At 49.7% G+C, this 25529-nt stretch overlaps 1 protein-coding gene across 3 annotated transcripts; it reads left to right on the forward strand.

The window, feature by feature from the left end:
* The first annotated feature begins 36 nt into the window (after positions 1-36).
* Positions 37-22877, forward strand: LOC121310192. 3 transcript variants are annotated; one of them, XM_041243489.1, is made up of 21 exons: positions 39-1037; positions 1125-1213; positions 2195-2334; positions 2542-2735; positions 2834-2882; positions 4363-4544; positions 5476-5609; positions 6657-6841; positions 7181-7288; positions 7917-8108; positions 9070-9207; positions 10854-10973; positions 11275-11399; positions 11776-11974; positions 12152-12299; positions 13911-14077; positions 14763-14943; positions 19094-19202; positions 20500-20620; positions 21440-21536; positions 21791-22877. In XM_041243489.1, the coding sequence occupies exons 1-21, from the start codon at positions 832-834 to the stop codon at positions 22144-22146; spliced, it is 3240 nt and encodes a 1079-aa protein (XP_041099423.1). In that variant the 5' UTR covers positions 39-831; the 3' UTR covers positions 22147-22877. The 3 variants fall into 3 exon arrangements, 2 of the variants coding, with proteins under 2 accessions (XP_041099423.1, XP_041099424.1); XM_041243490.1 differs by having other exon boundaries at positions 40-1037; positions 10857-10973; XR_005948745.1 differs by lacking the exons at positions 14763-14943; positions 21440-21536; positions 21791-22877 and having other exon boundaries at positions 37-1037; positions 20500-20582.
* Positions 22878-25529: the final 2652 nt, after the last annotated feature.

The following is a 25529-nucleotide window of genomic DNA, read 5'->3' on the forward strand; positions in this document are numbered from 1 at the left end:
CTCCGCTGCCCGGACCAGTCAGAGTGCACTCAGATAGTCTCCCTGCAGCCCCCCTGCCCACTCCACTGCCCGGACCAGTCAGCGTGCACTCAGATAGTCTCCCTGCAGCCCCCCTGCCCACTCCACTGCCCGGACCAGTCAGCGTGCACTCAGATAGTCTCCCTGCACCCCCCCTATCCAGTCCACTGCCCGGACCAATCAGCGTGCACTCAGATAGTCTCCGTGCATCCCCCCTGCGCACTCCGCTGCCCGGACCAGTCAGCGTGCACTCAGATAGTCTCCCTGCAGCCAGACTCGCACGCTTTCCAACCGCCCTGTGCACCAAACACCACGGAGCAAACACCCCCGGATCACGAACTTCTCTTTCACTTCTCTTGAGAAATGCTTCTCTGTTCATTTTTTTTTATTCCCTGGAATTTTAGTTATTTCTCTTTTGCGACCCACTCAAATTATTATTATTTTTTTTAAAATTTTATCTGCTTGAAGGTTGCCTTTCTCAGCTCCACAGCTCCAGTGAATATTATTCTTACTAGATCTCATTCTGGAATGTGTCTTGCGTTCGTTCAGAGTGACCCAGCTAGTCACGCTGTTCCCATATCGCTTGATTATGATCGGCTGTTGAATTCAGGTTGAAACACTCCTTCTTTTCCAAACTGTGCACTTATTATATTAAAAGAGTCCCATGTGAACGTTCACAGAGCTCTGTGGTTATTTGGGGGGCTCGGCAACTCTATGAACTCCCTCCTTCTGCGCGATCAGTCTCCCGTTTGAACTGCAGTTATCTTTTAAAATGTTCTCTCTTTCGTGTGGTGGCGTCTGTTCCAGGGAGTCATGTCAGGGCCTCGGGACAGGCCTCTGTTGCCCCTGTCGAGTGATCCCGGGACTGCTCGGCATTTGAACGCGCTGTGGAAGTACTTGGAGAGGACTGGGCTGCAGCGCTGTGTGGAGGAGCTTTGCGTGGAGACCCTCAGGGGCCCCCAGAGCCCCAGGAACCCCTACCCAGCCTTCATCAGCAAGGCCAGGGAGCAGGCTGAGAGGTAGGGTTACTGACAACGTGCGAACGCGAGAGTAGAAGAGATGGGGCACGCATGTCCCTTGTATCAGACTCTGATCTTGTTCCTCAGATACAGGCTGGCTGAGTCGACCACAGCTGAGAAATTCCTGTCGGACGTCAGCTTCCAGACCTCCCCCACTTCAGTCAGATACATAGCAGGTCAGTCCAGATGGGAAGGGGTTAATAGCGCAATCCCTGCACCCAGCCCTGGGTTTCAGAGTGCCCCTCGTTCAGGTATAATATTGAAATGATCAGCTGACAGGCGTTTGAGCAATCAGACCCTGCTGTGAATGATCTGACCTCACCTCCCGTCATCAGTAAGACACACCTGTGGGTTTACTAACAGGAGTGCAGCTGTAAGGAAGGGGCAGTTTATTTAACACGCAAAATCCTGCCTAAATAATATTCTTAATCTAAGATGGGTCTGAATCATGAAAAGCCCATACCGTTAAACAAAAAATAAAAAGAGATGTATTTAAAAGATTTCAAACGGTCTTCAATATTTCCGAAGGCAGTTACTGGGAAGTATTGTTAGACGTTGACCTAAAGATGCGTGCCCATGATAATCTAATCTGGGTCCCTGACATTGCCAGTAGTGTGGCTGTACAGGGGCAATGGGACGAGGATGCCATTGCTGTAATAATACCTCAGGTGTAATATATTTGGTCAGTGGCACCACAATTGAAAGGATAAATGCACATAGTCTGCTGTTAATTCATTACAGTGCCATGGTACTAGACCTGCACCAGAGATGCTGCACAGAACCACTGCGCTGTGCAGTGTTAGATCCCGTTTCAAATCCACTGGGCTGCCACTGCTTAGGTCTGGTATCTGTGTCTGAGTTAAACATTCATTGATCGATTAATAACCCTGGTGCCCTCTTTGGAGCCCGCGGGCCAGATTTTCAAAGCGTTTACTGCAGTCATTAACTCACTCCGAAGCAAAACGCCTGTTGATTTTACAAAGCTAGAGCCCCAAGAAACGAAGTGGGGTAATTCAGAGTTTCCCTCCAGCGTTATCGAGGCGTTTCTCAATGTGTAAGATTTACTCTACCTGATTTTTAAACAATAGGAGTGAATTAAAGATCGCCGGAAGCTCTTTGATAAGCCTGCTCTCTGTATTGTGTTATTTGTTTGATAGGAGCGCTGGGCTGCTCTCACGTCTGGGGCCATCCCAGCATTCTCCGCGCCGTCGACCCAGAGCAAATCAAGCAGTTTGATTGGCTGGTTGAGGATGTGACCCCTCCCCTTTCCAGCCTGAATCACAGCAGCCCATACACAGTAAGCAGAGGAATAAGAGACAAGAATAACATGGGAGTTTAATCTACAAGTTCCTATGAGCTTGATTAGCCACGGTGTGTAGGTAACACGCTGACGTGTGTCTTAATATTGAACTCCCAGTAAAACCAAGAGCGGATCAAACTGCAAAGCAGTGGGAGTCCTAGCCCCATCCCCGTACAGAAGTGTCTGTTCATTGCTGTGTTTCAGATCCAGGTTATCCCGGCTCTGAGCGGCCCCTGTGTGTTCACGCGCACCCTCTACCCCACCCAGTCCCCCCTGGAGCTACTCCAGATTTACTTCATCGCGGGGCCGGACCCCCGGCGCGCCGCGGAGCTGTACGCAGACTGCGTCCGCAGTGATGTCATCCGCACCGGCCAGCGAGTACGCCATCGCCTGCTCAGGTCAGCGGGCAGGGAACATGTTGAAACGTGTTTTCTCGTGTCCCGTGTGCTGCCCCACACACAGGGCCTCTATCTCACTGCACCTTTCTGTTTTCTAGAGTAATTGCTCCAACAGATACAGCAGGAGGAAGCGAGGTGTTCAGCAAGGTAAGCCTTTCAGTTATTAAACATTACAAAAAAAAAAAAATTAACAAGAGGAGGCCATTCAGAGCATCAGAGCTCGAATTGATCTCAAAACTTCAGTCAAATTTGGTCTTAAAGCATCCCAGTGATTCAGCATCAACAGCATGGCTAGGTAACCCATTCCATCCCTTCACCACTCTCTGTGTGAAGAAGAGTCTCCTTCAGCAACATGACTAGGTAACCCATTCCATCCCCTCCCCACTCTCTGTGTGAAGAAGAGTCTCCTTCAGCAACATGACTAGGTAACCCATTCCATCCCCTCCCCACTCTCTGTGTGAAGAAGAGTCTCCTTCAGCAACATGACTAGGTAACCCATTCCATCCCCTCCCCACTCTCTGTGTGAAGAAGAGTCTCCTTCAGCAACATGACTAGGTAACCCATTCCATCCCCTCACCACTCTCTGTGTGAAGAAGAGTCTCCTTCAGCAACATGACTAGGTAACCCATTCCATCCCCTCACCACTCTCTGTGTGAAGAAGAGTCTCCTTCAGCAACATGACTAGGTAACCCATTCCACCCCCTCCCCACTCTCTGTGTGAAGAAGAGTCTCCTTCAGCAACATGACTAGGTAACCCATTCCATCCCCTCCCCACTCTCTGTGTGAAGAAGAGTCTCCTTCAGCAACATGACTAGGTAACCCATTCCATCCCCTCACCACTCTCTGTGTGAAGAAGAGTCTCCTTCAGCAACATGACTAGGTAACCCATTCCATCCCCTCACCACTCTCTGTGTGAAGAAGAGTCTCCTTCAGCAACATGACTAGGTAACCCATTCCATCCCCTCACCACTCTCTGTGTGAAGAAGAGTCTCCTTCAGCAACATGACTAGGTAACCCATTCCATCCCCTCACCACTCTCTGTGTGAAGAAGAGTCTCCTTCAGCAACATGACTAGGTAACCCATTCCATCCCCTCCCCACTCTCTGTGTGAAGAAGAGTCTCCTTCAGCAACATGACTAGGTAACCCATTCCATCCCCTCACCACTCTCTGTGTGAAGAAGAGTCTCCTTCAGCAACATGACTAGGTAACCCATTCCATCCCCTCACCACTCTCTGTGTGAAGAAGAGTCTCCTTCAGCAACATGACTAGGTAACCCATTCCATCCCCTCACCACTCTCTGTGTGAAGAAGAGTCTCCTTCAGCAACATGACTAGGTAACCCATTCCATCCCCTCCCCACTCTCTGTGTGAAGAAGAGTCTCCTTCAGCAACATGACTAGGTAACCCATTCCATCCCCTCACCACTCTCTGTGTGAAGAAGAGTCTCCTTCAGCAACATGACTAGGTAACCCATTCCATCCCCTCCCCACTCTTTGTGTGAAGAAGAGTCTCCTTCCTTCTGTCCATTTAAGTGTTCTCTGGTCCTGGTCTTAATCCTATATTGTTACTTCTTATCGCCCGTTGCACTGTAACCCTTGCATTGCCCTGTGAAACTCCGTCTCCCCAGGAGGAGGTGACAGCCCGGGGCGGGGCGTTCGTGTCCAGCGTGCGGAGGGCCCTGGAGACACGCCTCCCCGTGCGAGCGCAGTGTGTGTGGAGGCTGGACCCCCCCGGGACGCGATTCCAGGAAGGGGCCAAGCTGTACAGCCTGAGTGTCATCCAGACGGCAGAGCGCTTCGGAGAGGAACGGTAAGGAGGGGTGTCCGGGGGTAGAGACTCACACCAGCCCTGGGTTTGCACAATCAAGCATGCTGTTAAAATGTTAGTAGATTTTAATAGCTTCGTAGGGAACCTGTGTGTAGAACACACTTCTGTTGAAATGCTGATCAGGAGCCCCAGATACACTTTCACTCAGTTAAACTCTCTGCAGTTGCCGTCACTGTGGGTGCCAGCAAGGGTAGCCTCTATTGCAAGAGTCTACTGGAAGCCCTTATAGTGGTACAGCAGTATTTCGTGTTAGATTTCGAAATGTCACATTTTTCAGTTTCTGTCAGTTTTTCTGTTAAGTGTGTGAAAAGCTACAAAGCGATGGTGTGTAATTCAGTATATCAGCGTGACATTATTCAGCAGGTTTCATTCGACTTTATGAAGCAAAATCAGTCAATAGGGTGATGCAAACTTTTGGCCTGAGCTGTAGGTTCTTTCAAAGGGGAGTCCCGAACAACAAACACATCAATCAATCAATCAATCAATCAATCAATCAATCAATCAATCAATCAAAACCTGACAGGAGGCTCACACCACCCCAGCAAACAACATCAAACACAAGAAATACAGAAAAACATTAAGTATGAACGCTCAGCTCAGCAATGAGTCGACTCTACGGCTAAAAGCAACCTCAGATATGAACTGTTCTGATTTTACGTTTTGTTGAACCTCATTCCAGTAAGGATGCAAGTCAGAGGGCAGTGATAAGACGCGTTCATCAGCAGCTGTGTTCTCCAATGCTGTGGTGTTTGCTGTGTGCTGTGTTCTGTAATGCTGTGCTGTGTGCTGTGTTCTATAATGCTGTGCTGTTTGCTGTGTGCTGTGTGCTGTGTTGTGTCAGTGTGGTGGATAATGCTGTGCTGTTTGCTGTGTGCTGTGTTCTCTAACACTGTGCTGTTTGCTGTGTGCACAGTGTGGTGGATTTCTCTCCATGCCCCCTGATCCACCTCTCCTCCAGCGTTTTCTTGCGCCGCGCCCACGCTGAGGCCTACGTGGGGATATTCCTGCCGAGGGAGTCTGACACAAGACAAGGACCACCAGCACAGGGTGAGGCTGCTACTGAAACCAGAGACTGACCAGAGTCCAGGGTAGAGCTGCTACTGAAACCAGAGACTGACCAGAGTCCAGGGTAGAGCTGCTGCTGAAACCAGAGACTGACCAGAGTCCAGGGTAGAGCTGCTGCTGAAACCAGAGACTGACCAGAGTCCAGGGTAGAGCTGCTGCTGAAACCAGAGACTGACCAGAGTCCAGGGTAGAGCTGCTGCTGAAACCAGAGACTGACCAGAGTCCGGGGTAGAGCTGCTGCTGAAACCAGAGACTGACCAGAGTCCAGGGTAGAGCTGCTGCTGAAACCAGAGACTGACCAGAGTCCAGGGTAGAGCTGCTGCTGAAACCAGAGGCTGACCAGAGTCCAGGGTAGAGCTGCTGCTGAAACCAGAGACTGACCAGAGTCCAGGGTAGAGCTGCTGCTGAAACCAGAGACTGACCAGAGTCCAGGGTAGAGCTGCTGCTGAAACCAGAGACTGACCAGAGTCCAGGGTAGAGCTGCTGCTGAAACCAGAGACTGACCAGAGTCCAGGGTAGAGCTGCTGCTGAAACCAGAGACTGACCAGAGTCCAGGGTAGAGCTGCTGCTGAAACCAGAGACTGACCAGAGTCCAGGGTAGAGCTGCTGCTGAAACCAGAGACTGACCAGAGTCCAGGGTAGAGCTGCTGCTGAAACCAGAGACTGACCAGAGTCCAGGGTAGAGCTGCTGCTGAAACCAGAGACTGACCAGAGTCCAGGGTAGAGCTGCTGCTGAAACCAGAGACTGACCAGAGTCCAGGGTAGAGCTGCTACTGAAACCAGAGACTGACCAGAGTCCAGGGTAGAGCTGCTGGGCTTGCAAGCAATTTGAAATCAGGCTCATTCATTTCCGTCAGCAGCAGATCTGAGATCAGATCCATTTCAGCGGTGTGGGAGTGAATCTCTCTGTTCCTGCAGGGGGAGTGTGTGGGAGTGAATCTCTCTGTTCCTGCAGGGGGCGGTGTGTAGAGTGAATCTCTCTGTTCCTGCAGGGGGCAGTGTGTAGAGTGAATCTCTCTGTTCCTGCAGGGGGCGGTGTGGGGGTGAAAGGCAGCCCCCTCTCTTCAGATTGGGATGTTGTGCTGGCTCCCATACGAGAGGCCCTGCTTCGGAAGATCGCATCCCTGAGCCCCAGCCAGGAGCCCTTCAAGACGGCCCACCTCTGCGCCCTGCTGCTTCTACTGGAGCCGGGAGAGCCCAGGACCGGGGAGCGGGTGAGACGCGGTGGGGCTGTTGGCAGCCTGGACTGGGATCTGGTTAGACGCTCAGCTGTGCTTCCTGTGATCTAACCAAATCGCATCTAAGGGAATACAGTGCAGGATTCCCACTGCTTGGCTTATCACAATCTGAGAAGGAGGAGGAGGAGAAAAAGAGAGACAGAAAGAAAAAGAGGAAAGGGCTGCCCAGTCCTGGCCCTGCTTGTTCTGCACCCCGCTGTCGCCACACACACTAGCACTGACGCCTCTCTCTCTCTCTCTCTCTCTCTCTCTCTCTCTCTCTCTCTCTCTCTCTCTCTCTCTCTCTCTCTCTCTCTCTCTCTCCCCCCCACACAGCCGCTGCTGCAGATCTACAGATTCCTCCAAGGCTCGGCTGCTCGGCTGGGATCTCTCCGCAGTCTCACCCACACCGTGAGCACCGTGCTGCAGGCAGGGAGGAGGGAGGTGAGGGGCAGGAGAGTCGAGGTTCCCCACAATCACAGATCTCATGCACAAGAACATAAAAGTTTGGGATGAGAAAAGACCATTCAGCCCATCAAGGCTCGTCCCTTGTTACCACCATTCTCCCCTACTAGGGGGGGGAACGCCTTTAAAAGCCCAGAATCTAGGCTTTAAATCTTCCCAGTGTTTCAGATCCTGCTGCTTCACCTGCTCGGCTTCCTCCCTTCTCTTCTAAATTTTAGTTTACTCAGCTTCCATTCATGCCCTCTTGTTCCACTCTACTCCAATTCAATAGCGTGACATATGAGAAAACACAGCAGAGGCTTCCATGTATGGCTTTCCGATGCTTCAGCATCACAGCATCAAAAGAGAGCTCTCCCTCTGTGGGCTGGTCTGAGATCTCCACTCCCCAGTACCGGATAAATCAGAGGCTGTGATCACCGAAGAATGGGCACACAGACAGAACCATTTCAGCTCCTTTGCAGGCTTTGAATCGCTGCCCTCCTGACGTAGTCTGACACCCGATTGACAGTGCTAGGGCGGGTGTTTGTAAGGATAAAAGCGTCTGCTGAATGACAAATTAATAAATTACACTGCTTCACCACGCTGCAGTTCCCGCTTGTCTCCACAGGGCGTCGATAGAGAGATGTGCTGCTCGCTGCTGGAGAGAGTGAGGGCCCTGATGCTGGATTTCCTGGGCGATGAGGAGAGCTCCTCTCGGGATTCCCTCGTCCTCAGTGACATCATGAAGCGATCGCTGGAGTCCGTGTGTGACCGCCTGACCCAGTCACCTGACAGCGGAGAACCGCGGGACCTGAGAAGAGTGAGACTCCCACATTGTTCCTAAAATAGACTCAATAACTCCAAAAAAGCTCCATCTGTATATATATGTAGTATCGTAAGAGAGATATGTTTCATTTGATCTTATTTACATCACACAAGTATCTCATCATCACACGCTATCACGGTACATACTGTGTCTTCACATTAGGGCATTGTTACACCTATAATAGGTTAAATATAGGAAAGTCAAGTAGATGAGCGCTCGTGCTTTCCTCAGCGTACTTTTTTTTTTTTGCTTACTCGTAGTTTCAGTTTAAGGTTTTCTTAACGTTGATGCATCTGGTCTCAGGACTGCTGGGCTGAGAGAGACGATCTCCTGGTAGATATTTTGGGGTGATCGGAGACGGCCACGTATACAAGCCTCTGCTCAACAAGCACCGTGTACAGGAATGTTTATCTTTGCCATTTATTAGTTCCCATTACCCTCATTGGGATCTACAATCAGTAGAACGCAGATGCCTGAACCCCTGCAGAGAGCCCTCGGACTGATTCACGGTGATCCTGGAGGTATTAGAGACTTCTCTCTCTCTGTGTCGCCTCCAGTAGGCTCAGGGCATACATGCCTACAGTCGTTTTTTTGTTGTCTTACTAATTATCAATAGAAATGAGTTATTTAGCTGTTACTCCATTCAAGTGCAACCAACCACTAATTACTCTCTCTTACAAGGTGACCGTGGTTAATTGTGTAGCATATTCCAGCCCTCACATTTCAGCACATGCCTCATCTCTCCAGCCATTCTAAACTGTAAAGCAACTCTACTTGTGCCAAAGTCACCTCCAGCACACCGGTTTATAATTGATTCCAATGCGTTTTACACTCACATGATTCCCAATGCGTTTCACACTCACATGATTCCCGATGCGTTTTACTCTCACATGATTCCCACGGCACAGATTTGGAGCGGCTGGTTCACTGAAGCCCGGTTGTTGTGTCTCTCCAGTGGTGTTCGTACAGCAGTGTGCTGGAGGCTCGGTTAGTGTCGGACTCCCTCCCCTGGGTTCCTGTCATCAGAGATATTAAACAGCTGGCGATCCAGACAGCAGGCAGTCCGAAGCAGGGACACGAGCAGGAGGAGAAGGTACGTCACTCAGCCTCAGAGACAGCCCCTCTCTGCAGGCAGGCATGGCGCCGATCAAGGAGCAACCCAACCTTTTAAAGCTTGACTCCAGCTCTTCCTTAGCAGTTCAAAGTGGAGCAAGTTTTGGCGCAAAGTTTTTTTTTTTTAAAGAGATATAATTTATAATATATAGTTCGTGGTTTGAGGAGCGCGATGGAGACTCCCGGCATCTTCCACGGTCACCGCAATCCCGGGAGCGCGATCCGGTTGAGCATGCTTGGGATGAGCTTGAATGACACGCTCTGCATCACAATCCTCTGCCTACCTCTCTGCACCAACTGAATATATTAAAGATCCCTTGAGACTCCTTCCAGCACCGTGGGGAGTCTGTGTCAGGACAAGACTGTGATGAGGGCAAACGAGCCCCGATATTTTTTTTAAAATTGGGAAGAAACACTTTTTTATTGTGTGTATCAAAATAATATTGTGCTGTGTGTGTGTGTGTGTGTGTTTTCAATGGGAGTTACCTATAGTGACACACGCACAACGGTGATTTAGCACAATCGGGTCAATATCACTGTGTTGTGTGTGTTTTCTCAATGGGATATCACTGTGCTGTGTGTGTTTTCTCAATGGGATATCACTGTGCTGTGTGTGTTTTCTCAATGGGATATCACTGTGCTTGTGTGTGTTTTCTCAATGGGATATCACTGTGCTGTGTGTGTTTTCTCAATGGGATATCACTGTGCTGTGTGTGTTTTCTCAATGGGATATCACTGTGCTGTGTGTGTTTTCTCAATGGGATATCACTGTGCTGTGTGTGTTTTCTCAATGGGATATCACTGTGCTGTGTGTGTTTTCTCAATGGGATATCACTGTGCTGTGTGTGTTTTCTCAATGGGATATCACTGTGCTGTGTGTGTTTTCTCAATGGGATATCACTGTGCTGTGTGTGTTTTCTCAATGGGATATCACTGTGCTGTGTGTGTGTGTGTGTGTTTTCTCAATGGGATATCACTGTGCTGTGTGTGTTTTCTCAATGGGATATCACTGTGCTGTGTGTGTTTTCTCAATGGGATATCACTGTGCTGTGTGTGTTTTCTCAATGGGATATCACTGTGCTGTGTGTGTTTTCTCAATGGGATATCACTGTGCTGTGTGTGTTTTCTCAATGGGATATCACTGTGCTGTGTGTGTTTTCTCAATGGGATATCACTGTGCTGTGTGTGTTTTCTCAATGGGATATCACTGTGCTGTGTGTGTTTTCTCAATGGGATATCACTGTGCTGTGTGTGTTTTCTCAATGGGATATCACTGTGCTGTGTGTGTTTTCTCAATGGGATATCACTGTGCTGTGTGTGTTTTCTCAATGGGATATCACTGTGCTGTGTGTGTTTTCTCAATGGGATATCACTGTGCTGTGTGTGTTTTCTCAATGGGATATCACTGTGCTGTGTGTGTTTTCTCAATGGGATATCACTGTGCTGTGTGTGTTTTCTCAATGGGATATCACTGTGCTGTGTGTGTTTTCTCAATGGGATATCACTGTGCTGTGTGTGTTTTCTCAATGGGATATCACTGTGCTGTGTGTGTTTTCTCAATGGGATATCACTGTGCTGTGTGTGTTTTCTCAATGGGATATCACTGTGCTGTTCTTGTGTTGACAGCAGGAGACTGAGAGAAGGAATCAGGAGCTGTGTGCCCAGGATCTTCTGTATAATGAAGAGTGCTGTATAAACCTGTCAGAGAGAGGGACTGGGCCTGCACAGCACGCAGCACTAACACAGGTATTCTGAAATAACACCACTGTACAGTATAATGATACAATGCACTATATCGCGTGTTTCGAAGTGTTCACTGGCTCCCTCTAATCAAGTGTGGTTCTCACACACTCTTCGCTGTGTCTGTCATACAAAGAGTGCAAGAGGAAGCACGCTCTCAACTTGATTAGAGACAGCCAGCGAACACTGAGAAACCGTCAATCAGAAAATAATTCCATTTCAAGACTTTCCAGTGTGCTGACGCGTTTTCACTGGCACACAGCCCTTCCCCAGTGATAGTCTGGTTACATTTCGTCTTCTCCCGCAGTACCTGGTGGATTGTAAAGTGGACCAGCATTGGCACAGCTGTCTGCAGGAGATCTTCTCCTCCTGCCCCCTCCCCTCAAACCCCTACCCCACAGTGGTGAATGAGTTCAGGAGGGCAGCGCTAAGGTGAGGCGCGGGGCTGCAGGCTCCCACACTTGTGCTGTCATACCCTGCATCCGCACCCAGATTCAAAGGGACATTGTGATGGCTTGTCATGCTTTTTCAGTATGCTTTACCAGACCTCTCTGTGCTTTACAATGCTTCCCTATGCTTTACCAGACCTCTCTGTGCTTTACAATGCTTCCTTATACTTTATGCTTTACCATGCTTTACCTCTCTGTGCTTTACAATGCTTCCCTATGCTTTACCAGACCTCTCTGTGCTTTACAATGCTTCCTTATACTTTACCACACCTCTCTGTGCTTTACAATGCTTCCTTATGCTTTCACTGTGCTTTCTTACACTCTGCTGTTTGCCCTGTCCTGGTGTTTTTGAACCCCAGGATGGAGCTGTGGGGGGAGTCTGACTCTGAGATCCTGCAGCGAACCCTGCCTGGGACCCCAGCACTGTCACAACAGGATCCCCTGTTTGACTGCGGCCTCCGGAGTGCCCTGCGAGCAGCACACCCCACACTGCTTCACTCCGCTCTGCGCAGGACAGCACCCCTGAGCAGCAGCACCCCCAGAGCGGGGGCCTTCAAGGTACTGCAGAAACACACACACACACAAACATACACACACACACGCACACGCACATACTGAGACACACACAGGGGAGTGACAAGTGGGATCAGTTCAGTGCAGATTTTTGCAGAGTGTTTATAACATTCTAAAAATGTAATTTGAACATTTTAACATGTCTCGTTGTGATTGGTTCAGGTGAGGATGGCCCTGGCCACACAGACCCCCTCCTCCTGGCTGGGCACGCTCAGTCCCTTCCTCTGCTCCCTCCAAGTGACCGAGTTCTGCTACATCACAGCGCCCCCCGGTTGCCTGTCCGAGGTACTGCAGGCCTACGCCAGCATCGGTGAGTTGCAGCAAGCCAGCGCAGTCTAGCATAGCGGAGAGGTGGAGGAGCTAGCGAAGGGGTTCTGTGTTAAAGCTCTGTTGATTCAATAAGGTTTTGTTGTGTGCTTGAATCTAATAATAACAACGTAACCACGCTTTACCATTCATAACATGAAAGCTGCATCGAAAAAAACAACGGAACACTGAATAAGAACTTATAAAATGTTTGTCATAACCAGCGCTGTAAGCTAATGCCCTGTAACATGGGCTCCTTTATAAGTGACTGAAAACTTGTTTTTCAGCGCTTGCGCACAGGTTTAATAATACTAAGCAACACTAAAAATAAACACCTAGTTTCTTCAGAGCGCCAACTAAACAATTGCAGGGTCCCTGACTGACTCGCAGGACGGCCGTTTACCTGACAAGCAACGCAAAAACACAGAGCTTTACACACAAACACGAAACAGTACACACTTCCTGTTTGCTCACGCCACGCAGCTGTTGCCCAGAAGAGTCTTGAGTGCTTTTCTTAAGTACTCTGCACCTGGCTCGAATTTACAATCGCAGCCAGGTGCAGGCGATGATGAACAGTTAAATAAATTAATAGCCAATAATGAAACACATTTACATGTGCATTTTGGCAGGGAGGATTTTAAGCCCCTCCCTGCTCTGCTACAGTGTGCTTTAGTAGCAGATCTGAATTATTCCAGTGACAGGCTTGACGGCTATGTGTCACAGACAAGCACTTTAATTCCAATGTATTTGGATCTGAACAAATGTTATGACGACCTGTTACAAAAACTATGCTTGCTAACAATCTTTCCCCGTGGTTATACAATGCGTTACCATAGTAACATGGCACAGGTTGCATAGTTTTTTCAGTATGCTTTACTGTACCTCTCTGTGCTTATCTGTGCTGTGCCATGCTTTCACTGTGCTTTATTACACTGTGCTGTGCTTTTACTGTGGGACACTTTTATAAGGGTTAGTTGACCATGGTTTGATTTTTAATATGCTTTACCATACCTCTCTGTGCTTTACAATGCTTCCCTGTGCTTTACCAGACCTCTCTGTGCTTTACAATGCTTCCCTGTGCTTTACCAGACCTCTCTGTGCTTTACAATGCTTCCCTGTGCTTTACCATACCTCTCTGTGCTTTACAATGCGTGCCTATGCATCAGCATGCTGTTACACTTTGCTATGTGTTTACTATGGGAGACCGTTTCCTTTAAGAACTGTGCGAGTGATGTTTGATGTAAAGAGCTTTGAGAATCTAACCTGCAGAGGATCAGGGGTGAGCACTGTGAACTAAACTCAAGCCCTAAGACACCCTTCAGGGTTACATTACCCCCTTATTGCACCACGCTTTATTTGATGTCTGCTTTTAATCTCTTAAACCCTAAATCACACAGCCTTTACTTCCTTTGCATTGCCTAATTAACCACCCCTCTAGGCTTCAGCTCCCTTATAAAAGTTTCCCAGAGAGGTATGGTAAAGCATATATAAAATAAAAACTTGCATAGTAAAAACTAACGTCCTTTTTGGGGCTCATGTGACCCACGGGGGGAGGATCAGGCTGTGCTCTCCTGGTTCAGATCAATGAAGTCTCTAAACTCGTGTTCCTCCACAGTGCACTCCCAGTTAGGCGAGCTGGGGAAGAGAGAGGACCTCACGCCCTTCTCTGTGCACCTGGGCCGGGGAGAGGTGTGGGGGCAGGAGCAGGTGCAGCGCTTCCCCTGCGCCTTCACCGAGCGCGTCATACAGGACCTGAGGGCTGGGTGTGCTCTCCGCATTGAGGTACAGGACCTTCCCTGCCCAAAATAACCATCCCGTTTCGCAACTAAGGGCTCAGCTTTGAAAGAAACACACATGTTTTCGTTTTGAAACCTACGTCAGGTCAAAGAAAGGCGTCTCCAGGACGTCCGGTTCACGCTCACCGGGTCTCCTCGGCAGTGTTACTGGCTGAAGGCGTGTGAAGTCAATAGGGCAAGCAGCTGGCTTGAGACAGGGATGTAGTGGAAGTTTGCATGTTTGCACCATGGCACAGGGTGAAGTACTGGCTGGGGAATTCTTTCGCACTTCAGCAGCCACTGTGGCGATGCATAATTTAATCTCCAAAGTGAAGAGTGATGTCACCAGCCTTGCCATGGAGCTACAAGTGCAAGTCAGAACTTGAACGGTAGCGGCAAATATAGCTGCATTAAAAGCCTTTAACTGAAAGGGCTTCTGAAAAAAAGATTTCTATTTTTATTTAAGTCTCTGTTATGAGAGTCTCATCAATGCTCACCCGGCTCCTAATAGCTGCCTAGTCAGGCCTCCTCGAATCCAGGCAATTCAGCCTCAAGAACATGACTAGGTAACCCATTCCAGAAACTCAACACTCAGAACCAGACTCTCCAGGACAAGCGCACTCTCTGCTTTGATGGTTTGCTGTCTCAGCGATTCATTTTTAATTGCGAGTCACGTTCCCCCCCCCCCCAAGGTGTTCCAGAACCCCTCCCAGTTAGAGTGGCGTTTCGTCCCCCTTGTGAAGCACTTGGTCCTGTATTACATCCAGGAGGGGCAGGGAGGCTGGCTGTGCTTCCCCAGACACGATCCCATCAGCATCTATCAGGCAGTGTTTCAAACCAGGGACCAGGCAGCTTTTCACAGGCAGACAGTGGGTACGTACTGTGCACTTCAGCCTTTACTCTCTCTTTAGACTCACTTTTATTTAATAGAGAATGTCCCTGATAGAAGTTTACTGCTCTAAATTTGCACGGAACTTTAGCAGTTTTTCCATTGCTATTCTCATGCTGTGCGTTTGCTGTAGTTTGTCATGGATTTGCTGTGTTTTTTTGGCATGCTTTGTCATGCCCCTCTGAGCTTCGTCGTGCCTTCACTTTGCATTTATTGTACTTCGCTATTTGCCTTTTCCCATGGTCAGCTTCTTAAAGGGTACATAAGGATCTTTTTACCATACTGTGTTACATGTTCCCATGTGTTGCTACCACTGTTTACGTGAGGTGTGTGTGTTGTTTGAATTTTTTTTTTTTATCATTTTGACAACTTTTTAAAAACTTTTAAATTGCATTCCCTGCCTCAAGATGGCTTCACATGTACCCCACATGGCTCTCTCAGAACTACATTTCCCATCATCCTCCTGCTCACTGGTAAATCCATCTCAGTTACTTATGTGAGCAGAAGGATGATGGGAAATGTAGTTCTGAGAGGTCCATGCATGTAATAGTCTGTTAAACACACTGAACCGAAGCACTGGTGCAGGTTCTTGCCCTGCTTGACATGGTTTGCATTCACAAAGAACAGAAGCAGGCGGGGGTCCCCATCCCCGGGCATCACCCCCCCCAGAATAACCTGGGAAACCGGGAAATGAATTATTATTACAGATTTTCACCCTTTGTTTTTTTAATAAACACTAATAAATTCCTAGTAACTTTTACATAAAATAAAATAAAAAAACAACATAATTTTATTTACCAGCTAACAGCACACCCAGACAGCTAATTTACTGATTACCTGAAGCCAAAGGATGTGACAGCACGTGTAGGCACCACTGTGTTCAAGTTACAAGTTCAACACTGAGCAGGGACTGTCAGCACACTGTATGTTATCACAGTGATGTCACAAACGCACCACAGCTTACCTGTTTGAGCCCTTCAAAAAAAAAAAAAAAAAAAAAAAAAAAAAAGTAGACATTTGCTCATTTGTTTTAGCAGCTAGGCACTTTAACAGAAAGACTGCTGCAGAGAGAGAGAAAAAAGGGGAGTTCTGTGATTCTCTCTGCAGGAGTTCCGGAGGGTCGTCCCCTGAGAAGGGGAGTTCCGTGATTCTCTCTGCAGGAGTTCCAGGGGGGTCGTCCCCCGAGAAGGGGAGTTCCGTGATTCTCTGTGCAGGAGTTCCAGGGGGGTCGTCCCCCGAGAAGGGGAGTTCCGTGATTCTCTCTGCAGGAGTTCCAGGGGGGTCGTCCCCTGAGAAGGGGAGTTCCGTGATTCTCTCTGCAGGAGTTCCAGGGGGGTCGTCCCCCGAGAAGGGGAGTTCCGTGATTCTCTGTGCAGGAGTTCCAGGGGGGTCATCCGCTGAGAATGGGAGGCCCTGAGGCCTCAGACTCGGAGTGGTCTAGTAGCCAGACTCACAGTAGTAGCACCAAAAGCTGGAAAAAAGATTCGGAAGCTCTCCTGTCCGAGGAGCTGACAGAGCTGAGAGCTGCTGCGAGTGAGCTTGTAGAGGCTGCAGCCACAGCAGGGCTTGTGGAGTCCCGCAGCCCGCTTCCAACTGCAGACAGCGACTCTCAAGAGATCCTAGCGCTGGTCGTCATAGAACTCGACCCTCATATCCAGAGAGAGACCGAAGACTGGCTCTTGGGAAGAATCCTGGCTTCCAGAGAAGAAGGAGGGGCGGACCTGCTTGCCAAGGTGGTCAGCCGGTCGGAGGTGATGGAAGGGACCGTCGTGTTGGTGGCAGCCACCTTGGACAGGCTCCTGGAAGGGGCAGAGGAGACGGGCCTCCTGAAGGAAGATCTCGCAGGGACGCCCAAGGTGTTTACCTACGCAGAGAGGCACGGCTTCCTCAACTTCCGAGAAGGAGACAGCGGCTTCCTCACCTCCGCTGAGGCTCTGCACATCGTCAAGCATGCCCTCGATAACCTGAGGGCCGACACAGAGGAGCATGTGCCTGGGGAACGGGCAGCCCAGCTGTATCCTGGCAAGTCTATCTTCAGGAAGCTGATCTCCAGCCACCTCTTGAGGGAGGTGTACCCACTGCACGACTCCCTGCTGCTGGAGGAGCTGGAGGGGAAGTGGTACGGCAGGATCCAGGTGTTCAGCCAGCCCCTGAAAGGCATCCGCGCCTACTTCGGGGAATCGGTGGCCTTCTACTTCGCCTTCCTGAGCTACTTCACTCGAGCCCTGCTCCTCCGGTCTGTAGCGTACCTGCTGTTTCACTTCTCCCCGGGCGCCCTGCGCTTCTGCTTCTCTGCCTTGTCCAACATCATGTGGTCGACCCTCTTCCTCGAGGGCTGGAAACGGAAGAGCAACATCCTGGCTTTTCAGTGGGGGACCCTGCAGAAGGAGGAAGAAATGGAGGCGCCTAGGATGGGTTTTGGGGGCCCTTTGGGGGTCAGCCCCATCACAGGACGCAAGGAACCCATTTTCCCCAGCAGGGAACGATACCGCCGGATCTTTCTGGGGTCCCTGCCCTTCGTGTTGGCCAACCTGCTCATCTCCGCAGTCATCACAGTCATCTACCTCCATTTGGATTCCCTAGCAGACGATTTCAACGCCTGCTCTCAAAGCGCCTTCAGCCGTGCCCTGACGTTCGTCCCGGAAGTGATCCACACAGTGGTCTTGGTCGCCCAAAACAAGGTCTACCGGAATCTGGCCAAGGACTTCACGGAGTGGGAGAACCACCGGCTGGCTTCAGAACATCAGAACTCCCTGGTGGCCAAGCTCCTGGTCTTCTACTTCGTCAACAGCTTCGGGGTCCACTTCTACACGGCGTTCTGTGTCCAAGATTTAGACAAGCTGTTGGAGAACATCGCCACCCAGCTCATCACCAAGCAGGCCATCGGCCAGATCCATGAGACAATCCTGCCTTACCTGGGGACCCTCTGCAGAGAGCGGCTCCTCAGAGGCACCCAAGAGCTCAACGATGATCCAGACCCACCTCTGCGATCCCTGGCCTTGCTCCGCATCCAGCTGGAAGGAACCAAGGCTCCCTACGAAAGCGAGTTTGAAGACTACCTGGAGCTTTTCACGATGTTCGGCTACATGACATTGTTCTCCAGCGTCTGCCCTCAAGCAGCTGTCTGGTGCCTGCTCAACAACTTAACAGAGATCCGCTTTGATGCCCTCAAGCTGTGCAGAGTGGTACGCAGACCCTTCCCCGTGCCGGCAGCCGGCATCGGAGTCTGGCAGCTGGCTTTCGAGTGCCTCGGGGTGGTTGCCGTTGTCACCAACTGTGCCCTGGTTTGGATCTCCCCTGAATTTCATTCCTTCTTCAGGGATTACCCCGCCACAGACCTCCTGCTCTTCCTTGTGGCTTGCGAGCACTTGTTCCTGCTGTTGAAGAGCATCGTGGCTTTCCTCATCACGGATGTGCCAGAGGAAATCAGAATGAAGCTCCTGAAAACGGAGTTCCAGTGTCGGCAGGCTAGGAAGCTGCAGACAGAGCAGCAGGGGCGCGATCCGCAGGGTTAGCAGCAGTGTTATCATGTGCAGCCAAGCGCTGCCATGGCCACTGCCAGTCCGGTTATCACACAACTGGACTAGCCAGCAGAGTTCATCCCAGCTGATCCAACGCATTCAGTGCATTTAGGGAAAAACAATGAAAGAGCTTGCAAAAGATTTGCATATTGTTTTTGTGTGTGGGTTTCTTTTTTAAATGTTTTGTTTGTTTCTTAGTTCAGAGGACTTTCATACGTCATGCGGAAGGTGATTTCTTGGGACTTTAAATTATAAGCAGTCTTTATTAGAGCTGGATCTCCACGAAATGTACCCATTGCCATGTAATACGTAGTTATCTGTGAAAACTCCCGTTTCTGGAAGAATCCTATATATATTTATCACTTAAAAATAAATACAGCAAACGTTTGCCTGATTGCTTCGCTGCCTGTTACTCTGTATTTAGGAGCCTGGCAATCAGTTTAGTTTGTTCCCGGCTAATGCTTGAACACACACTGCAGATGTTTAAGCACGAAATATCTTGCATTTTTAGACAGTGAATTGCCTGAAATAAGCAATTGTTTTTATTGTTCACCCAGTCTTTTTAATGTGCTTTACCATTGTCCTTGAGCCTGATCGAACTCCTGTTCTTCAGGGCCGGCGGGCGACCCTTTCAGCTGTGCAAACCTACAGGAAGTGATGTCAGCGCTGGAGCCCCAGATTGGAGACAGCTTCCAGAAGGGAGACCTGCTGCAGACATACAGGTGAGGAACGAGCAACAGAGTGGCACGCTGCAGTGTGATTAGCACACAGAGACAGGTGAGGAACGAGCAACAGAGTGGCACGCTGCAGTGTGATTAGCACACAGAGACAGGTGAGGAACGAGCAACAGAGTGGCACGCTGCAGTGTGATTAGCACACAGAGACATACAGGTGAGGAACGAGCAACAGAGTGGCACGCTGCAGTGTGATTAGCACACAGAGACAGGTGAGGAACGAGCAACAGAGTGGCACGCTGCAGTGTGATTAGCACACAGAGACATACAGGTGAGGAACGAGCAACAGAGTGGCACGCTGCAGTGTGATTAGCACACAGAGACATACAGGTGAGGAACGAGCAACAGAGTGGCACGCTGCAGTGTGATTAGCACACAGAGACAGGTGAGGAACGAGCAACAGAGTGGCACGCTGCAGTGTGATTAGCACACAGAGACAGGTGAGGAACGAGCAACAGAGTGGCACGCTGCAGTGTGATTAGCACACAGAGACATACAGGTGAGGAACGAGCAACAGAGTGGCACGCTGCAGTGTGATTAGCACACAGAGACATACAGGTGAGGAACGAGCAACAGAGTGGCACGCTGCAGTGTGATTAGCACACAGAGACATACAGGTGAGGAACGAGCAACAGAGTGGCACGCTGCAGTGTGATTAGCACACAGAGACATACAGGTGAGGAACGAGCAACAGAGTGGCACGCTGCAGTGTGATTAGCACACAGAGACAGGGTGAGGAACGAGCAACAGAGTGGCACGCTGCAGTGTGATTAGCACACAGAGACAGGTGAGGAACGAGCAACAGAGTGGCACGCTGCAGTGTGATTAGCACACAGAGACAGGTGAGGAACGAGCAACAGAGTGGCACGCTGCAGTGTGATTAGCACACAGAGACAGGTGAGGAACGAGCAACAGAGTGGCACGCTGCAGTGTGATTAGCACACAGAGACATACAGGTGAGGAACAAGCAACAGATTCGCACGCTGCAGTGATTTTTAAGATCGATGTGTATCACGTGCTCCTGCTCCACTGCATAAGATGATTAATATTATTTGTGTTGCAATGAAGTTTAATTAAACATTTCTGTTCTGTTGTGAAAGAAACTCTTTCTCTCTCTCTCTCTCTCTCTCTCTCTCTCTCTCTCTCTCTCTCTCTCTCTCTCTCTCTCTCTCTCTCTCTCTCTCTCTCTCTCTCTCTCTCTCTCTCTCTCTCTCTCTCTCTCTCTCTCTCTCTCTCTCTCTCTCTCTCTCTCTCTCCTCTCTCTCTCTCTCTCTCCGTCCTCCAGGCTGATTGCTCTGCGATCCCTGATTACCGGAGAGGAGCGCTGCCTCCCTGCATGTTGGAGAATGATGCACAGTGTGTCGGCACAATTGGAATACCTGAACACTGTCAACCAAGCATTGCAGGTCAGTCTCACACACAGCATCTCATCAGCAGCAGTTAACAATGTCAAGGGCTCCTCGAGGGTCTCCCCTGATAGGGGCAGGGCCGTTTGATGTGCAGGGAAGTCACGCAGTCAGTGGAGCGCAGGGGTACTTGAGGGGTCTCCCCTGGTAAAGGCACGGCCGCATGGTGTGCAGGGGGAGTCACACAGTCAGGGGAGTCACACAGCAGGGGTCCCCGAGGGTCTCCCCTGGTAAAGGCACGGCCGCGTGGTGTGCAGGGGGAGTCACACAGTCAGGGGAGCGCAGGGGTCCCCGAGGGTCTCCCCTGGTAAAGGCACGGCCGCGTGGTGTGCAGGGGGAGTCACACAGTCAGGGGAGCGCAGGGGTCCCCGAGGGTCTCCCCTGGTAAAGGCACGGCCGCGTGGTGTGCAGGGGGAGTCACACAGTCAGGGGAGCGCAGGGGTCCCCGAGGGTCTCCCCTGGTAAAGGCACGGCCGCGTGGTGTGCAGGGGGAGTCACACAGTCAGGGGAGCGCAGGGGTCCCCGAGGGTCTCCCCTGGTAATGGCACGGCTGCGTGGTGTGCAGGGGGAGTCACACAGTCAGGGGAGTGCAGGGGTCCCCGAGGGTCTCCCCTGGTAAAGGCACAGTCAGGGGAGTGCTGGTTCCTTGCTGTGTGAGCAGGGAGCATTGGCTGTGGTGCTTTGATACTGATATATGAAAATGTGATTTTTTTTTTTTTAAAACGTAGGCAAGTAAACAATTGATATAAACGATTATAAAAGATTATCTTGTAAGACATCAAGCAATAGCAGCCTTTTTATTCCGCTTTCCTACTGTAGGATATTTTGCAGCTCAATGGAGAAGCAGAAGAGACAGCGAGCGGGCCAGAGAGCAGAGAGAGGAGACAGGCTGGGATGCAGGACCAAGCGTCTATAGGTACTGTAAGAACAGAGTCACTTCATTCACATCCAAGCACTCTCTCCTACTGTTAGCAACGTACAGCTAGAGTTTTGCATCACTTAGAGTTTTATGATTAATTTTTTGTGCTTTACTTTGTTCGTATTGATGCCCCTTGAACGCTGTGATCCTGGTCAGAAAGGGCGTTGATCTCTGTGTTTCAGAATACATGTCATTGACCAATGTTTGGGCTGGGAAAGTTCCCCGCTGACTATGTGCCTTGTTCTTTGCAGGGGCCGTGCTGTCTGGTTACCAGGATCTTGTGAAGAGAACGCTGCAGCACCCCAGCTCTCTGTCGCCGCCCGGTCTGTGGGAGAGGGTACTGCAGCGCTGCCCTGCCGGCTCAGCTTGGCTCCAGCACGTCTCTGCAGCCTGCCAGTGCCTGTCAGACAGCGTGGCCTGGGAGCTTCACTCGCTGTGCCCCGAGATCGCCGCTCTGCTGGCCAGCCTGGGCAAGGACAGAGTGCGAGAGAGGCTCCACTCTGCAGCGCCACCCCCTCCTGGAGAGGAGGTCAGCCCCAGACACGCTGAGCTGAGCGGAGACACAAGGACACACCCCACTGCACAGCAAGCACTGGACAACTGGTGACAGCCATTCCAACTGCAAGCAAGCAGGCCAGCTTTCTGTGCAACCAAAACGCTCCACGAAAGAAAGACCGGACAGCGGCAAGCAATAACCCAGCTAATAAGACAGCCCATTGGGAATTAGCACACCACTGTACCGGAATACACATCCCACTACTATCCTCCCCCATCTTCTCCTCCTACTGTTTGCATGTTATCGAACTCTTGCATTGACTTTTGTAATTCTCTCATCTTTATTTGATGTGATTTATTTGCCTCTCTTTTTTCAGTTCTGACTAGCCCCGCCCATGTATGCAGGCTTCCTGTGCCAATGGTGGATAATCAGGACACACTCACTATGACGTGACCATTAAGAGTCCATTCACACTGTATCAATCAGGCAGGCAGTCCACCCCCTGAATAGCGTGCGCAGCTCAACTCCAACCAGCGTCTGAAAGACCTTGAATTTCTCATTAAACTTAAGTTTCTTTCAGTGTTTGTAAACTGCGCGCAATTCCACTTGCTGCCTAGGTCTGGAATGAGCAAGCTGCCATGCTTTAGTCTATGGAAATCTCTTCCATGAGTGAGGCATGACGGTGCAATGCTTACTGTGTCCACAAGGTGGGGCTCTAGCACTTCCCTATTTTTTTTTAAGCAGTGTGAAATCTGAAAGATATTGAATCAGCTGGCTCTTTGAGCTAATATATATATATATATATTGCTCAAGAGAGCCAACTTCCCAACGTTTTGTTAAGTTTAACACACCTTCGTCAGGGAGAAGTGTGTTTGAAAACAAACAGTGGATGCCATGGCGACCGTCCTCACTTATTTCTATTTAAATGTGTCAGTGTGCCTGTGATGTCATTCACCGCGGAGTTCGTAGCACATAGTTACACTGAGACTACTCTATCACTGCTCTCAGGTTAAACCGTCCTGGTGCTGGGGCTGCATCTGCTCATTCGCACGCCATCTTACTGAATTTCTTCTAAAACTCTGAACTGTAGATCCTTCATGTTGTGTTTGTTTGTTTGTAAAGCGTTGAACGGTTGCTGCGTTTGCCTTTTCTGTTTCTCGAGTTTGAGAGGCGATTCTCTGTTCTTTTATATCTTCTCTCCCACATGCTGCATGTCACTACGTTTTTAAATGAACTCAATTACAAATATATCGTGTTGGTTTGAGCTTTATAGATGTGAAGCTGGTCCTTTGGTACAGATTCTGCTGGCAGTAAGGAGCCCCTGAAGGACTGCTGTCTGACGGCAGGGCCGAAGAACGAGAAGTGCTTCTATTTGATGGACTTTACGTTTAGAGAAAGTGAAATGGGTGTTTATACTAAGCTAGCTTTGTGCAGATACTGGCAGCCGCGGAATCAGCTGTCTCAGTGCATTAAAAACCCTGCTTCATTTCAGTAAGTCTTAGTTTGTATTGTGGACTTGTGTCGTGTATTTAATTAACTAAAAGCAGGACTTTCAAAGTTCATTAAGTGTTTAATTGACTTGCAACAGCAAAATGATCCATTGAATAGCTGACCTGGGTGTTTCAGCCATTGTGTTGCATAGAACCAAGCCCTTCAAATTCCTCCTGAAAAATACCTCAAAAATACTGAATCTGTTCAGCCTAGAGGAAGGAAGAATTAGGTGGGGCTTGATTGAAGTCTTAAAACACTTGACTTGACAAAGGTAACCCTGACTTCTATTGTATTAAGTTACTGTTATTGGCTTTGAGTGCAACACAGTAACCAGGACCGGAGGGAAGGAGACTCTTCTTCACACAGAGAGTGGGGAGGGGATGGAATGGGTTACCTAGTCATGTTGCTGAAGGAGACTCTTCTTCACACAGAGAGTGGGGAGGGGATGGAATGGGTTACCTAGTCATGTTGCTGAAGGAGACTCTTCTTCACACAGAGAGTGGGGAGGGGATGGAATGGGTTACCTAGTCATGTTGCTGAAGGAGACTCTTCTTCACACAGAGAGTGGTGAGGGGATGGAATGGGTTACCTAGTCATGTTGCTGAAGGAGACTCTTCTTCACACAGAGAGTGGGGAGGGGATGGAATGGGTTACCTAGTCATGTTGCTGAAGGAGACTCTTCTTCACACAGAGAGTGGTGAGGGGATGGAATGGGTTACCTAGTCATGTTGCTGAAGGAGACTCTTCTTCACACAGAGAGTGGGGAGGGGATGGAATGGGTTACCTAGTCATGTTGCTGAAGGAGACTCTTCTTCACACAGAGAGTGGGGAGGGGATGGAATGGGTTACCTAGTCATGTTGCTGAAGGAGACTCTTCTTCACACAGAGAGTGGTGAGGGGATGGAATGGGTTACCTAGTCATGTTGCTGAAGGAGACTCTTCTTCACACAGAGAGTGGGTGGAATGGGTTACCTAGTCATGTTGCTGAAGGAGACTCTTCTTCACACAGAGAGTGGTGAGGGGGAGACTCTTCTTCATGGAATGGGTTACCTAGTCATGTTGCTGAAGGAGACTCTTCTTCACACAGAGAGTGGTGAGGGGATGGAATGGGTTACCTAGTCATGTTGCTGAAGGAGACTCTTCTTCACACAGAGAGTGGGGAGGGGATGGAATGGGTTACCTAGTCATGTTGCTGAAGGAGACTCTTCTTCACACAGAGAGTGGGGAGGGGATGGAATGGGTTACCTAGTCAGCACCAATACTTACACAACAAGCAAGCCTTCGACCCGTCAGGTACTGGAGTGGACCGCACCGCAGTCGGTGTGATTCAGTGAAAGAGGCGAGATGGAATTTGCTGTTTGTATTTGTTGATGATGTGTTGCTATGGGAGGGGGGGAACCAAAACTGACACACTAACAGCAACCACCCAAGAGAGCGACAAGATTATTACAGATACTGACAGACAACACACGGGCAGGGCAGCTGAGTCACGGGGTTCAGCAGCGTCACGGTGTGACAGGCTGCGGGGTCGCTGCCTGAAAACAGTCAAACAGACCATTCAAGCAGATCGTGTGTTTGAAAGTAACCGGACGATCACCGAGGGGTCAGGTGTTCTTGTCTCAACCATTTCAAAACGCTTCCTTGCTAGTCTCGCCATCGCTGGTAATGCTGTGCTAACGATTATGCTAGCTGGGGCTTCAGGGTAATGCGTTTATAATGGGATCCGACCAACAGGAAGAATTTCTGTCTGGTTTTTGACATATTCTGGCAACACTGGTGCATTATATTAAAAGCTATTCAGTAATGTATTTCAAATTCCGTAGATAACCTGGTTACCGTATTTCCGCATAACCCCCTCCTTCCAAAACCAGCCGCAGTTTGACATACATGCTGAGGTGCAGATCATTTCAAATAGTTTCCGCGTTTTAAAGAGTTAATCAGAATCAAAGATAAGCAAAGCACAGAGGTGAGCTGTAGGGTTTTGTGCAGGGTAAGGCATGAGA

The sequence above is a fragment of the Polyodon spathula genome, unplaced genomic scaffold (genome assembly GCF_017654505.1).
Source record: "Polyodon spathula isolate WHYD16114869_AA unplaced genomic scaffold, ASM1765450v1 scaffolds_1810, whole genome shotgun sequence".
Lineage (NCBI taxonomy): Eukaryota > Metazoa > Chordata > Actinopteri > Acipenseriformes > Polyodontidae > Polyodon > Polyodon spathula.